At 53.2% G+C, this 10752-nt stretch overlaps 2 protein-coding genes across 3 annotated transcripts; both read right to left on the bottom strand.

Annotated features, from left to right (window-relative positions):
* Window positions 1-67: 67 nt before the first annotated feature.
* On the bottom strand, window positions 68-2590 carry DNASE2 (deoxyribonuclease 2, lysosomal). Of its 2 annotated transcripts, XM_016162093.2 has the most exons (6): window positions 2241-2585; window positions 1943-2120; window positions 1772-1850; window positions 1318-1479; window positions 1032-1229; window positions 68-621 (listed from the first exon to the last, which is right to left on the bottom strand). In XM_016162093.2, the coding sequence occupies exons 1-6, from the start codon at window positions 2333-2335 to the stop codon at window positions 242-244; spliced, it is 1092 nt and encodes a 363-aa protein (XP_016017579.2). In that variant the 5' UTR covers window positions 2336-2585; the 3' UTR covers window positions 68-241. The 2 variants fall into 2 exon arrangements, with proteins under 2 accessions (XP_016017579.2, XP_016017580.2); XM_016162094.2 differs by lacking the exon at window positions 1318-1479 and having other exon boundaries at window positions 2241-2590.
* A 663-nt stretch (window positions 2591-3253) lies between these two features.
* On the bottom strand, window positions 3254-6853 carry KLF1 (Kruppel like factor 1). The gene is made up of 3 exons (XM_016162095.2): window positions 6656-6853; window positions 5195-6020; window positions 3254-3946 (listed from the first exon to the last, which is right to left on the bottom strand). The coding sequence occupies exons 1-3, from the start codon at window positions 6740-6742 to the stop codon at window positions 3771-3773; spliced, it is 1089 nt and encodes a 362-aa protein (XP_016017581.2). The 5' UTR covers window positions 6743-6853; the 3' UTR covers window positions 3254-3770.
* Between the last annotated feature and the right edge of the window lie 3899 nt (window positions 6854-10752).

Below are 10752 nucleotides of genomic sequence, written 5' to 3'. Positions count from 1 at the left end.
ACCCTCAGGGAACTGCAACACTGTTCTGAGTCCCAGTACCCTCCAGTAGAAAAGGTTAGCAGCCTCATCCATCAGTTTCCTTTTATTCCTCACCAATCCTAAATCAGGTGTTATGGTTCCTATTTTGTAGATGAGTAGAATGAATCACAGAGAGGTTAAGGCACATAATTAAGGTCACAATTAGGAAGTGAGGAAATAGGGATTTAAACTGAAGTTCAAACTGGCTTCTGTGCCTTAGCTCTCAGACTCTGCTGGGCTTCCTGGAGACAAGGTCCTGTCTCTCCTCCCCACAGGGCTTCCAGGCATTCACCAGAGGCTGGAAGGCCTTCCAGAGGGTGGGCAGTTTGGCACACAGTGTGCCCCCACCTCGTTTCTCCTCTTCCAAGTTCCGATTCATGTCACCCACACAGGCCCAGGGACCTTCTGGGGCTACACACCACTTGGAGTGGTCATCTGTGCTACTGAAGGTGGGCTCAGCTGGCCCAGGGAAGGCTATTTTGGTCACATCCAGCACATGCTGGACCCTAGAGCAGTTGGAGGGCAGGATGTTTCGAGAGCGTGGCCAGAACTGGACCTGCAGGTTGCTGCCAAGGGCTTCCGCCAACCAGCCAGAGTACAGGTCTGTAGAGGATGGAAAAAGGGAATAGGCTGGGTCAGGGGCCCTGCTAGGGGTTCCCTAGGTCACTGGCCCTCCCTGAGCTCAGTTTTCTCAGTTGTCAATTCCTGGCAACACCGGGGAATAACATTAAGACTAATAGCCCTTACTAAATGTTGTATATTCATCACTTAATTCATATCATCATTGGGATAGATAGCACTACCATTTTTCAGAAGGGTAAACTGAGAGTCCAGTTAAATCATGCACCACACAATCAGAAACCAATAGTTGAACCCAAGTCTGTTGGTTATCTACCTCTCATGTACTCTGGCTACCAGAGTCCTAGTCCTTATCTCTGACCTGCCCTCATCCATGGACACACCTGAAACTACCTCTGCAAAAATAGTCTTCAACCCTCCATCTCAGGGCTCACCATCTCCAAACTTTCCAAATTTGGCGAAGCTCTGGAATGTGGTCCCTGCCTTCGATGTGAGTGTTACACTGCTGTTCCAGGGGCTGTGGTGAACGTGGTGGCCCTTGACCACCCCCTCCAGGTCAGGGAATATCTGGGCAAAGGTCCCTTCCAGCTTGTAGTCATACACCAGGGGGTAGGTGTAGTTCAGCTGTCTGCCTGGAGGGCAAGGGGAGGAGAAAATGAGACTGTTTTGCATACTGGCCTGAGAATCAGGAACTCACCCTGCCTCTCAGTTCCCACTCACCAATCTTCGAGAATTCTTTGAGGGGAAAAGACACACAGAGCAGTGTCTGCCCATAGGTTTGGGCAGAAGAAGGCCAGCTGTATCCAGCTTTGGAAATAGGTGGGAAGCCGGGAACGCTATGGATCAGCCAGAAGCCTGCTTCTTGGTCAAAGAGCAGCACACCTGAATCAGAAGACAGGGATCAAGGGCTCAAAGCATCCCAACAAGCACACGTGCAACCAGGAACACACTTGGTTTGCAGGGAGCCTGGAGAGGGTGTGGGCAGTGTCAAGACCACCACTGAACAGTTTTGGAAGCCGATCACTCAGTTTGGAGAAAGGACGTTAATATAAAATGAGGAAGCAGATCCCAGAGCTTGATAGAGTAGTACCCCCTCCCGCAGGTCAGGGGTTAGCTGAAGAAACCGTGGAAGGAAACCAGAGCCCTTTCGCAAACCCCAATCTGGGCCTCTCACCCTTGGTGTGTCCCCGGCTGGAAGTGTCCTGAGTCCCGTTGTAATTAGGCGGCTGATCATTGTAGAGTAGGAAGGCGAGCTGGGGGAGATGAACGATAAGACGTGAAGTTTCCCCTGCAGGCCAAGCCCTCCCTAGAGTCCCACCCCAGGTTCTGCCCAGCATCCTTTCACCTGGCTGGTGTTCTGGTACAGCGGCAGCAGGCTGCGGCCCACCGCTCCCATCAAACTGCTGATTGTCCCAACGCCGTCACGCCAGCCCCCTGAGCCCTCGTCTAAGTACTTGTACTGCAGCCCCTTCTGCGCTGCAACCCCGGGCCCGCTCTGAGCCGGTAGCTTGTATACCACGAACCTGGAGATTGGGGAGTGACAGAAATGAAGGAAGGGGAAGAGAAGGAGCCTCAGGCTTCACCCAGGAGCATAGCAATTCCCAGTCTGGCCCCAGGGGTCTGGTCCGCGCCCGCGCACTCACCAGTCCACAGGCTGCCCCGAGTCTCCGTAGCAGGTCAAAGTGCCTGCAGGGACCCACAACAGCGCGGCCAGAAGCAGAGGGCTCAGGACTGCCATGGGGCTGAGGTCGAGGAATCTGTGCTGGAAACTTGGGGCGCCGAATCACATGCTGGGTCAGGCCTGGCCCCTTGTAACTTTCACTTCTCCAAATCCAGCCGAGAACCCGAGGCACAACAGCTCGAGGATGGAAACTCCGTCCCCCATATGAAAAGTAGAGATTTGAAAAGGCTGTCCTAGACCATCCGGGGGCGGGGCTTCCTTTGGAGCGGTCATTCCCCGCAGGCCCAGCTCCCGCCGGTCTGGTGCCACCTCCTACTTCCGGAGGACTCGCCCCGGAAGACTCCTTGGTAGAGTCCACCCTCTGGCTGGGATCAGACCACGCCTTTTTATAGCAAGGTGGTTCCGGTGTTCCGCCTCCCGCCCATGGCTAATCACAGCTCAAGTCCCTCCTCTAGGCTGGTCCTCTTGTCTCTTTCAATTTCAGCTAATCTTAAACCACTTTCACCCGACCCTTTCCTCCCTCGGTTTATGGGTCAAATGCAACTTTTTTTTTTTTTTCATTTCCTGCCATAGATCCCGAGTTCCAATTCTTGTGACTTTTGCTCTCTTAAGGGGAGTTTGTGCTCCTAGTCCTCTCCCTTTTCATTCTGCATGTTTTCCTGGGGCTTCCCTGAACTAGCCAAGGGGTCACTTTGTATCATGGCAAGACGAAGGGTGCTGGGGCTCTGGGGTCGGGCTGAGGGCTCTTCAATGGAGGGAAGACTGTCCCTGTGAACGTCCCCGAAATTCAAGGCAGGAGACAAAGATGATGTAGCCTGATCTTGGGTTAGGAGGAGAAGGCGCGGCAAGGTTTGCAGTACCCGAGAGGGAGTATCTGAGGCTAAGGAGGTAGGCTGTGAAGGTGTGTATGGCCCTCCATTTATCACCTCTGGAGGTAGAGCTTTCTCCCATCTTCCAGCACCCAAAACTCAAAAGTCAGGTCAACGCTGAAGCTTTATCTAGGAGGAGCGTTTTTACAGGACCCATAACCATTCACAGCAGATGTCAGCCACAATGTGGAGCTCCAGAAGTCACAGTGTGAAGACCCCTTCTTGACCCAGGGTCTCTGAGAAGCCTCACCCCACAACCCCTACTGCTGTCAGGACCCCCTGTGAGCTGGTCTGAGGGTCCAGCTTTCTGAGGGTCTCTCTCGGTCCAAAGTGTCTGCATGTCCATCTGAGCTCATTTATTTGGAAGTCTGTCTAGCTGGGTCTGAGTTACTGTAGGAAGTCTCTGTGTGGCTCCTTGTGGCTAAGGACATGTGGGAGCTTCTGTTGGAGGCTCCCCCAGGTCTGTCTATGGGCCAGTCCTTGATCTTTCAATGGATCTGTGGGGCCGCGAGTTTGAGCAAGGGTCCATTCAAGGGAAAACCACCCAGCGTAGACCCACTCTTGTTCCATCCCCGGTCCCCGTGAAAGTCCAAGTGCTGGGGGCAAGGGGGAGGGCGGTTGGCTCAAAGGTGACGCTTCATGTGCAAGGCTAAGTGATCCGAGCGCGAAAAAGCGCGGGGGCAGAGCTGGCAGCGGAAGGGGCGCTGTCCGGTGTGTTTTCGGTAGTGCCGGGTCAGCTCGTCAGAGCGCGCGAACCGCCAGCCACAGCCGTCCCACGTGCAGGCGTATGGCTTCTCCCCTGGAAGATGACGAAGCTGTGAGCGCCATTGATCGCCTCATCTCGCCCCCTGGTCTGCCCCTGCATCTGGCCGCACTCCTTTACTCAGCCTTGGACAGGACTAGGAGGAGGCAAGTGAGGCATCTAGGATCCGAAGTTTAAGAAGCCGCTTACTCTCAGAGATGTGTACTCAGGTCCCGCCCTCTGCGACTCCGACCCTTCTTCTGTATCTGCATCAGGCCCCACACCTGTTCTCATTTTCTGGACCCAAATCACATCCTTTACACCACTGGCCCCACTTCCTGTGCACAGGTACCCTGCCCCTGCGTCCTAAAGTCGCCCCACGCTCGTCCTTTGGCCTTGCACCCTGTAGTCCGGCTCCTTCCTTGCACCAGGGGACCCTCCAGGCTGCTGCCCTATCTTGCCTGGCCTTGACCCTTGAGCCTCGAAATCTACCTGGTGTCTCAGGCCCTGTCTGCAGTGATTACTCTCTCCCGCAGTGACGCCTGGCTCTTCCACCTGAATCCCTGAGGGGTAGGTACAGCTGACCCCATCATCTATGCGGATCCCTAAACGCATAGGCTCCACCCTTCCTCCTACTTGTCTCTATTTCACGGCACCGCCTCTGACTTACACTCCTTGGGATTCGGCTTCTCTTTTGCTCACCCTCCTCCTCTATTTTCCAACTATTTCCCCTTACCCTCCTGGACCTGTCTCTGCATCTGGGAATTTGAAACTGACTCTGCCCCTGTATCTCCCCTCCTGAGCCCCAGACACGACCCTACAGTCTGGCTCCGCCTCCATGCCAACAATCAATGCTTATACTCCCTAACCCATAACTCCGCTCCCCACTTGCCACAAACTTGAACCCAGTGTCTTTGGCTCCTTCCCTGGCATTCCAAGCTTGGCCCCTCCCCGCAGTCTCCTCTAGCCCGGCATCCTCGCCGCTTGCCAAGGCTTACCCGTCAGTTTCGTGAAACGCTCCTCAGGTTTTCCAGGTCCTTTTTCTGCCCCACTCGCCTCCCACACCATTGCCTGTCCTCTAGCTTTCTCTGCTCTGGAGGGGTCAGGCTCGTTCTTAGTTTCGTCTGTCCCACCCCTTGCTCTAGGACTCTGCTTTAGCCCCGCCTTTAACGCTATGGTTCCGCCCCCTGGGTCGGGTCTTCGCCTCTAGCCACGCCCCCTTTCCTCAGTTTTGTGCTCCCGGGCCACACCCTGTTCCAGAGGCACCCCCCCTTCCAGTCCCGCCCCCGGGTTCCTGCGCCTCACCTGTGTGTGTGCGTAGATGCGCCTTCAGGTGCGAGCTCTTGGTATAGCTCTTGCCGCAGCCCGGGTGCGTGCACGTGTGCGCTGCCTGCCTCTTGCGCGCCCACGAGCGCCGGCTGCGTCTGGTTGGCGCGGCCTCAGTGGTTCCTCCTGGGTCTCCTGCGGTTCCCCCGAGTCCCGCGCCCGCCGTTCCGGGTCCCAGACAACTCAGGAAGGAGGGAGGCGCGGCGGGGCCAGGCGCGGGTGCCGGGAGCCCGCGGAAGAGCTGGAAATGCCCCTGGTACTGCGGCGCCGGGTACAGCGCGGGGTACCCGGACAGCAGCCCATAGGGGGCTCCCGGAGCTGCAGGCACTGAAAGCCCGGTCCGTGGAAAGTAGCTGCCGGAGGACCCCGCGCCCGGCCCTGGATACACCGGCTGCAGCGGCAGCGCCTTGGGCTCGGGACCCGGAACCAGGGCTGGGCTCATGAAGGTGTCAGAGGCCGGAGCTCGGAGGTTCGGGCGCGCCCAGCCTGCTTGCTCCTCGGGACCCAAGAGCCCAGCCACCAGTCCCGGGCCACTCGCGTACGCCCCCAGAGTCTCGGGCGGTGGCGGGAATAGTACCCCAGGACCCTCGACGGGCGCCAGAGCGCAGGTCTGGGGCGTGCCGCCCGGCTCTGTGCACGGCAGGTTGGTGAGGAAGAGATCCAGATCCCAGGCGGTGGCCGTGTCCCTCTCCTCGTCTTCCTCCTCCCCATGCGCGTTTTCCGACCCTGGCCTCACATGGAGGGGCAGCGCGTTGGGGTCGGGGGGACCCGGACCCAAGTCCTGCACCTCCTCAGGACGCCACCACTGTGGGAGGGAGGCGGTAGCGTGAGGCTTCAGTGGTTACCAGACCACCCTGTCCGAAGACAGAGGCAGCCTGTTGCCCTGGTGGGGGCAGGCTGCCCAGAAGCTCTGGAAAGGGGTCTTGTTTGCCTGTCTGTGAAGTCTGCCCTACCCCTTCACACTGCCCTGGTACCCCCAAGCTTCGGGGACAGAGGTTGGATCGGGTCTGGCTGGTGACAAGAGATAAGACTTAACATTATCTGGAGCCACACTCAAGCATGGGGGAAGGGGTTGGCAGGGCTAAGAATGGAAGACCAGGGGTTAGAGAGGGGGGCGTGCTGACAGCCTTCCCTCGGTTTCCTCTCATTCCTTCCCAGTCCTTGAAGAAGATGAATTCTCGAGATTAATTCCTGGATGTCCCCTAGACAACTTTGCTCTTTTCCTCTGATACCTGGGGTTGTCTCACTGAGCCTAGCCCCCCACCAGGGTGTTCAGCTCCAAGCCTCAGTTTTCCAAGACAAAAATAGGCCCTTAGACCACTTTTAGACCCCTGGACTGTGCAGAAGACCCCCGGCCCTGGTCAGGTCTTTGAATTCCAGGGCGAGATGTGACCACTGCCTGGGACCCCAGCCAGCCACCTAGACCCTGTCTGACCTCACCTTTAGGAAGTCTTCCTGTGTGTCCGGGAAGGGGCCTAGGGTGGTCAGTGTACCGATGGAAGGCAAAGTGGTCTCAGCTGCGGCCATGGCTGGCTGGTGCCCACCCTGGGCCTCAGGCCTCCTCTCCCTCAGTGGCCTCGTGGGCTCTGAGCCTCCGATGGCCCCTTGGAGGGCTCCTCTCTGCCTTCAGCTGATTGGCTACAGCCTCTGATAAGGGTCAGGAAAGACAGGGGTGGGGGGGTCACCATTTCTGGGGAACAGACCTTGCCTTGGCCTGTTTGGGGTAGAGCTTTAAAGACTGACCCTGTATCTAAAGCCAAGTTAGATGTTCAGGGGCTGGGGGTTCAGAGGTTTGGGGGTTCAGGTGTTAGATAAAATGAAGCACTGCATCCCCAAAGAAGAAGAGACTTGGGAGCCTGCTCTTGGTTACCTTCCTGGAAGAGGGGTGACAGGCAGAATGGGGATTCTGGGAAGGGGCTTCAAGAACCCCTCTCCTGGCTGAGGCCCTGCAGCCCACCCCTTTGCCCAAGAAACAGAAGCAACGATGCTGATGGCGGGACTTGGCACAAACTCCCTGCCAGGCCAAGCATTATCAGACACCCCAGACACTGAGGCTGCTATCAGGTGGAGGCCCAGAACAGCCAAAGCTCTGTCCCTGGCAAGTGGTGGCGCTGGGGACTGGGGCTTCATGTTAGCTTGGCTTGAAGTTGCCTGGGTTGTGAACTCTCAGGGTCTAAGCCCGGGGGCAGGAGTAGCCCCTGCTAATCAGTTGCCACTGTATCACGGGCCCCCTACTCCGGTAGGTGCTGCAGGGAGGGAGGCTGTGTGGAGGTTGAGGCTGGTGCCACTGCAGTTGCTCCAGTGTGATGAGGGCTAGGGAGGGAGAGTCGACCCACTCAGCTGGGTGGGAAGGTACCATTAGGTCAGACCACAAAGAGTACCTGGCCTGCAGGAGACCCTCACCAACTCTTGCCCTGGGCCTTGCTGCTGCCAGATGTCTGTCTTACATGGGGCAGGATCCAAGATGCTGCACCAAGGACCTTCACTGTGGTACCCTGGGAGCCCAGAATGGGGACAACACAAACACACATCACAGATACATAGTTCATAGTCGTACACACATAATATTCAATTACATAGTGACACAAATTCATTGTCCCTCAACCACACAGACCATATAATTGTGTGTGTGTGCATCACATAGACCATGTACAGGTACACAATTCCCAGGTGGGAAAACACATACTATTTGGTTATAGAATGTTATAGTCACAACCTCTCAGATATAGAATTCATAATCACATAGACAGGCACTGACATCACACACAATAACCCAATCACACACAATCATACACTCATACTGATGTGATTTAGGTACAATCAAACAGACACACAGGGATTCCTGGATGTTCTCACAAAACTAGAAGATGCAGTCATACAACTCTGTCAAATGTAGATGTACCTCAGACACAAAAACATGAAACCCAGCTGCACATAACCATTTACAAACACAATGATGTAGTCAGGCACACAGCTAACATCAGACACAATCACATCCAGCACCTTTCATAGTCATGCTGCTTGTCACTGTTACAGTATGTAATTATTTAGTCACACAACTGCACCCAACCACAGGGGGCGCACTCAGTCAAATGCAGACAGCTTTACAAATGTGGAACTAAATACCCTTATAGGGAAAGGCGCACAACCTTGCTAAGTCAGAGATACATCATTGCGGACGAAAAGTCAGAGTTGGCATGCCACAAATGCAATACACAAAAAGACAAATAATTATGTGCTATAAGAGGGGTGGGGGCAAAAAGTAATGTAAAAACCAGCTTGACATACCTACTAGGAGAGCTATAAACAACAACAAAAAAACATTTCTCGGGAAAGATGTGGAAAAAATTAAACACTCATACACTTCTGATTGGAATATAAAGTGGTGCAGCGACTGTGAAAAACAGTTCGACGATTCTTCAAAAGGTAAACATAGAGTTACCTTATGATTCAACAATTCCAATCCTAGATATGAACCCAAGAGAACTGAAAACAAACAAATACTTATACACCAATGTTCACAGAAGCATTATACACTATTGCCAATAGGTGGAAACAACCCAAATGTCCATTATCAGATGAATGGATAAACAAAATGTGGTTCATCCATACAATGGAATATTACCCATAAAAATGAATAAAATTCCAATACATGTTACAACATGGATGAACCTCAAAAACATGCTAAGTGAAAGAAACAAGTTACAACAAAAGGTCATACACGATTCTATTTATATGAAATAGTTAGACAAATCTATTAGTGGTTGTCAGGGTTGGGGGAGGAGGGAATGGGGAGTGACTACTGATGGGGACAAGGTCTCCTCTGGGATAATGGAAATGTTCTGGAGCTAGATAAAGGTGGTGGTTGCACAACATTGTGAATGGGCTGATTGCCACTGAATTGTCCACTTTAAATGGCTTATGTTATGTGAATTTCCCTTAAATAAAACAAAATGGCTGGAATTAGAGTGGTTTTTTTGGAGAGGAAAGCAGTGTCTCTTGAGGAGAGATATCCTTGGTTTAGGTTAAGGCACTGAACAGGCATGTTTGGCTTTGAAAGACGAGGCAAGAGGATAAGGGTCCGGAGAGAGAGAGAGAGGCATTTGACTGGGAGATAAGGCCCCTGGGATGAGGTGGACAGTTGGAATGATGGATTTTTTAGGGCAGCAAGGCTGGAGACTTCATTGGATTTCTGAGTATGTATTCTATCATTACCCTTTCACACACCATAAGCATAGAGAACAGCAGCATCCACAGCAGCTCCAGGGCAGGGGGCTTTGGAGAAAAGGAAGGAGTCAAAGGAGAGAGGCCACTGGCTCCAGTAAGAAGGAGGTGTCCAGAGGAATAAGAGTTATGCAGAATCCCTGACATTTCAGGGTGATTATGGACTCCCCACTGTGTGAAAAGGAGAGTTCAAATTATTTTATTGGATATTAAGGGCAATAAGGGCTCAGGATGTGGGAGAGTCCAGGGACATCCAGGTCCCAGGCACTTGGGGACATGCAGGCCAGTGATCACATTCAGACATGCTCCCGCAGTTACTCCCATCACACTCAGTCACAGGCATGTATGAGGCAGAACATGCTATACACACAACTACCCAGAGTGCCTATGTGGGAAGAACTGTTCCTGGGTACACAGGGGCCTGTCTTGGGAATCAGGAGGCCTGGATCCAGGACCTGGTCCCTGCTCTGCCTCTGACCTACTGTGACCTTGAACAAGTTTGTTTTGCTTTCTGGGCCTTACTTTCCCCAACCAGGAATGGGTCGGTCATGGTAGATGCATGTCTTTCAGATACAGAGATGGTCAAGCATGATGCAGCCAGACAAATGCACACCATACAAATGCTCTTAAAAGTGACCTAGGTGAGCAAAGCCGCTCACTCAGATATATGTCACAGTCAGGCACACAATCACACAAAACTGCACGTAGACCAAACCACAGACACATTTAGATACACATAATCACAAACATACACACAAATATCCAGTAAAATTATTACAAAGATAATAGCCACACCTAGGGAAAAAAAATCACAACACAGTCACACACACAGTACTACACAGACACACAATCACAAAGATTACCATTACACAAGCTTCCAAAGACATTTAGACAGTCACAGTTACACAGGCACAAAACCACTCATAGTCAACAGTCTCAAACAGCACAGACATAGTCAGTCCCACCACATACAGATATATAGTCACTCAGGCACAATCATACACGTGGATGCACAGAATCACATAGCGCACAGAATCACACCAAGTCACACACACACACTCAAACGCTGCTACTTTTGCTTCCTGGGACAGACTAGCAGACAAGTTGGAATGAGATCGTCCTCCTTTCATAGCCCACCTCCTCCTCACACACACAGCATCCCATCAGAGGAGACCTCGAGGTTTGGTCTTCTGTGTTTCAGAGTTTACTTTTCTCGGGCCTCAGTTTCCCAGTTTAACTCCAGAATCCCTTAGCACACGCCCCTTTCAATTGACCAACCAAGAGTGGCCCGAGCCCCCTTCCAGGGCCAATTA

The sequence above is a fragment of the Rousettus aegyptiacus genome, unplaced genomic scaffold, assembly GCF_014176215.1.
Source record: "Rousettus aegyptiacus isolate mRouAeg1 unplaced genomic scaffold, mRouAeg1.p scaffold_m13_p_16, whole genome shotgun sequence".
Taxonomy (NCBI): domain Eukaryota; kingdom Metazoa; phylum Chordata; class Mammalia; order Chiroptera; family Pteropodidae; genus Rousettus; species Rousettus aegyptiacus.
Note: the sequence above shows the minus strand (reverse complement) of the source record. Positions and strands in the feature narration are given on the sequence as shown.

Bases quoted from the DNA above. Each gene is read 5' to 3' on its own strand.
- DNASE2 (XM_016162093.2), bottom strand. From the start codon at position 2,335: ATGGCAGTCCTGAGCCCTCTGCTTCTGGCCGCGCTGTTGTGGGTCCCT. The intron at 1,851-1,942 runs GTGAAAGGATGC...CATCTCCCCCAG, and splicing joins TGTACCAGAACACCAGCCAG to CTCGCCTTCCTACTCTACAA. The intron at 622-1,031 runs GTGAGCCCTGAG...CATCCTCTACAG, and splicing joins ATTTGGAAAGTTTGGAGATG to ACCTGTACTCTGGCTGGTTG.
- KLF1 (XM_016162095.2), bottom strand. From the start codon at position 6,742: ATGGCCGCAGCTGAGACCACTTTGCCTTCCATCGGTACACTGACCACC. The intron at 6,021-6,655 runs GTGAGGTCAGAC...TCCCTCCCACAG, and splicing joins CACAGGAAGACTTCCTAAAG to TGGTGGCGTCCTGAGGAGGT. The intron at 3,947-5,194 runs GTGAGGCGCAGG...GTCATCTTCCAG, and splicing joins GCATCTACGCACACACACAG to GGGAGAAGCCATACGCCTGC.